The 4,211-nt window shown below is 35.2% G+C and overlaps 1 protein-coding gene across 1 annotated transcript in view; it reads right to left on the reverse strand.

The window, feature by feature from the left end:
* Nucleotides 1-4,211, reverse strand: part of LOC106870955 (S-crystallin SL20-1) — a 13,217-nt gene that overhangs the window by 931 nt on the left and 8,075 nt on the right. The window contains exon 2 of the mRNA XM_052968075.1: nucleotides 2,617-2,729. Within this exon, the coding sequence (XP_052824035.1) occupies nucleotides 2,617-2,729 (113 nt within the window). The remainder of the gene's footprint in view (nucleotides 1-2,616; nucleotides 2,730-4,211) is intronic.

Raw genomic sequence — 4,211 nt, forward strand, 5'->3', positions numbered from 1 at the left:
TCTCCTCTCGGTGAAGTATAGCCTGATCTAAAGATCTTTGTAAGTTGCCGAATTTCACAGATAATGACATAATTACCTCGTGCTACGGATGAAAGCAAAGCAACAGTTAAGGAGTGGCATATTTTACCACGACAGACACGTACACAGCATCGAATACCACGATGTGAGTGAAAGCTGCTCTCACTGTATTGTCCGGTGTCTGGTAATCCCTTCGATACCGACATCAAACCAAAAAAAGAATCCTGACCACAGAGTGTGGGTAATTATGTCAAAGGTCACTGGCAATGTGCATTCAGCTGATTGCAACTGTTAAAGCAAGTCACTGAGCATGCGTACATGTCATACGGGAGAGTTTCAATCAGGGGTGGATAACAACCTTATAGGAACCCCCTATATTTCGATGACATATCCGATACTAATTTATTCAAACGTGGTATGGTGCAATAAACATGATTATTTAATAAAGGAAATTATACTTTATCAAAAAAAGTTCTTGAGAATACTGGAAGGAACACATCGCTCAGTACATATCAGTTCGCTTTTTCAAAGAATAAAAATAAAAATACAAGATTTCAAATATCTTCCAAATCATTCATTACGAAAAAGCTATCATTGTTTGCTCATAAACGCTAACTTGATATGTATGCAATGACCAACTTCGAAATGAATAGTAAGGAAAATAGAAATCAGAACAAAATATTCATTGATAGGATTAAACTAAATCAGTGGTTCTGAACCAGTTTTTGTTTATGGACCCCTTGGATTCATATCTTACTTTACTGGACTTCCATAGCTTTTCAAAGTATAATAAACAAATTCCTACTGCATTATTATAATTAGATATTATTAGGAACTGTATAAAAATTATAATATCTAGTATATTGTAGAACTACAAGCAATTTACTGCACATAAATATTAACACCAAAATTTCATATGGATTCCGGTTGAGAACCACTGGTCTTCTAAATAGATCGAAGAAAATGTTAGATTTTGTTGGATGTTCTGCGTACAATGGTTTGCCTGATGATATCAAAGCTACACAAAATAGAATACTTTTTAGCGAAAGCTAGGGAAGAATATTGATAATGAGATGGAGAATGCAGTGTAGGGTCAAGGTTTGTTGATCCCGCCTTGAAGTTGAATATTTTCTTTGTCCACGTGCCATTCTTTCACTAGGAATAGTAACGTACATTGTTCTATTTTCTTATTGATTAGAATAAACTTTATTACTTCTACTCAGGTGTCGTCAATAAGGTAACAATTAAGTTATAATGTTCACAGAATATATTATGGTTATAGTTGTACACATGATTGTCTCTGGCCGATAGGCTGAACACCAGTAGGCGTCTCTAGCCTAACTAAAATAACAATAACTTATGTGCACCAGTAGACGTCATAGCCTGTTTAGAAGTGGTTGTAAATACTGAAGTGAGGTAGATATTGGACATAACGGAAGATGGTCCATGGTAGATGGCTGATGGGGTGGGTAGGGCAGGTGCATCACCGCCGACAGAAGGTGCCTATTGCAGCGCTCCTTACTACCCAAACAGAAAAGGATTCTGTTGAGAAATAAATTAAAAGTTGCAGAGACACGTCATATATTTTTTAGTTATATCTTTGTATTATATTAGGATCATAGCTTATGGTGTTTTGACTGGGACTCTCTTAGTTGTAAATAAATATCCAGCATGGTTCTAGTAGGAATTAAAACTGGTGCTTTGAAGAGAGAGAGATGCATTATTATTATTATTATTATTATTATTATTATTATTATTATTATTATTATTATTATTGTTATTATTATTATTGTTGTTGTTGTTGTTGTTGTTGTTGTTATTATTATTGTCGTTGTTATATCTGAATAATTTCTTTTTCTGTACACCAGTTTTGTTTTATTTGATTTTTAATAAACCCAAGATGATGGTGGTACGGGGTCGAAAATTTTTTGGGGGGAAAATCATGTAAGGGTGTCTGCACAAAGTAGTCTTTGCAGTCACGCTTCTAAGGGATCTAGCTTTTTTCATTCGCAAAATATGCATTTTTTAAAAGGAAGTAAAAAATCTGAAAATCGGCTATAATAATGTAGTTTTTCAGTCTCATTGCTATGAAGGTGTGATGTTGTGGACAAAAAAATGGAGGAAAAATTACAGAGGTTTAAAAATCTGAAAAACTCTGTATTTTCAGCTAATAGTGTGACAGAAATTTTGTGCGTTTAGCGGAGCGGTGTCAACTTTAAGGTTGTGCCCTGTGAAATTTATAGTTTAGCATCTGTGATAGGAACTGTTCATTGTAGGTTTCTAAATAAACAAAAATACATAATGAGATCAGCATGCATCATCTTACTGATACATAATGAGATCAGCATGCATCATCTTGTGAACCACAACACACTTTAAGTCCAAATAACATCAGATTCCTTAATTTACGAGATAAAATAATTGGTTGTACGAAATCAAAATTCAGAGTTGCATCGATACACCAAAATTGAAAGCAATCTGAGCAAAATTAAAGGTGGCTCATTTTGTAAATGAAAAAGACTAGATCTGTTCTAAGTAATAATGTGTGAACTGTGGAAGGGTTAGTATAATGAATATATTCAAAAGTAAGATTCCTACCTTCAAACTTTCCGTACAGGTTTCTAGTTGAATAAGAGCGTTCAAAATATGCATTACACATTCTACAACTTCATCAATAACGTATTCTTCATAAACGGTTTTACCGTAGAAACCTGGTAATAGGCAAAGAAATATATGAAATAAAAATTATTTCAAAACGTAAAAAACAGAAGTACAGGGCGGTGAGTTGAAAATTACTCTAAATCAAGTCAAATGTCTTAACTTAAAGAAATAGAAGTCACATATCACTCAAACCACACTCCATTGTCTTAGAAAAGTATGAATTACAGCCAGCTGTTATTCTAAAGCAGATATGATCTGGTGTTGTGTGCCGTCATTTCTACTATTGTTTTGGGCACCTAAATAGTTGCGAGCAGATATAAACATCCGCTCACCCCTCATCCTTTATATTTGATCCAAAGGATCATTATGAATGTGACAGCTGGAGGTAAACAGAGCTGCACTAGCACATGGTTCAAATACAAAACGGTTGTCCGGCCACGGAATTGGACCGACGACTTTACCAAACCACTAGGCCACGTAGATCCAGCCTGAGAAAAGGACGCATTAGAAATTTACTTTGGTTGGGCCATGTACACAGGATGGACAACAACAGGCTCCCCAGACAAATCCTTTACACCCAACTGTGTAAGGGGAAAAGAGACCAGGGAAGAACTAGACTAAGATTCAAAGATACTGTAAAAAGGAACATGAAGTGGAAAGGAATTGATCATAATAAATGGCAAACTCAAGCAAAAACCCGACCAGTATGGAGAAAGCCAACCAAGTCATGCCAAAACTATCAACAGGCATAATCGTGACGACTGACTGCAGATGATAGATAATGAGTTTTAGAGTCGAGAGTTTGCTCTTACACTTCCTCATTCCCTTCCCTTTATCTCCTTCAGCCATGTATCTCCTCTATAGCAAGATATCTGCGCTTGTCTCTCTATCATACTTTAACCTTTTGGTGCCTGGCATAAAGCCACCCACCTCCGCTTTGCCTCTCGAATACTCCTCTCTTAGCTTTTTCCTTATTCCCTGTTTTTATTTACTTATTTATTTATTTATTTTTATCTTACATGTTACACGGCAACCTAACTAGTAGCGGTAGCACGAAAAAGGCACCTAATTGTTTCCCTATGCACAGGAAAAAGACTGAATGGTTACGGTTCGACTGCTTTTGATCACAGATCTCTTCAATCAAAGCTAACAATAAGCTTAAACAACAGCAACGTATACGACGAGAAAAGTAACAGCTACAATTTGTGTTAGAATGAGTGCCGACACATTTAATACTTGCCATATAACCTTCCTAAATAACGAATGATCGCCATGCTCTGACTCAAAACTGTAGTGCCGTCAATAATGAGTACGGGAATTGCTTTAGAAGGTATACCTATAGATAAACCACATTTTCAAGTTAATTAGAAATATAGAGGAAACAAACAAAGGCGGTTTTATCGTTCGTCCTATATACATACACAGACATCCTAAAAGTAAATAGACACCTCTTCTTTTATATATATGTATATGTGTGTGCATATTTGTATGTATATATATATATATATATATATATATATATATATATATAT

Source organism: Octopus bimaculoides, chromosome 5, assembly GCF_001194135.2.
Source record: "Octopus bimaculoides isolate UCB-OBI-ISO-001 chromosome 5, ASM119413v2, whole genome shotgun sequence".
NCBI classification, from domain to species: domain Eukaryota; kingdom Metazoa; phylum Mollusca; class Cephalopoda; order Octopoda; family Octopodidae; genus Octopus; species Octopus bimaculoides.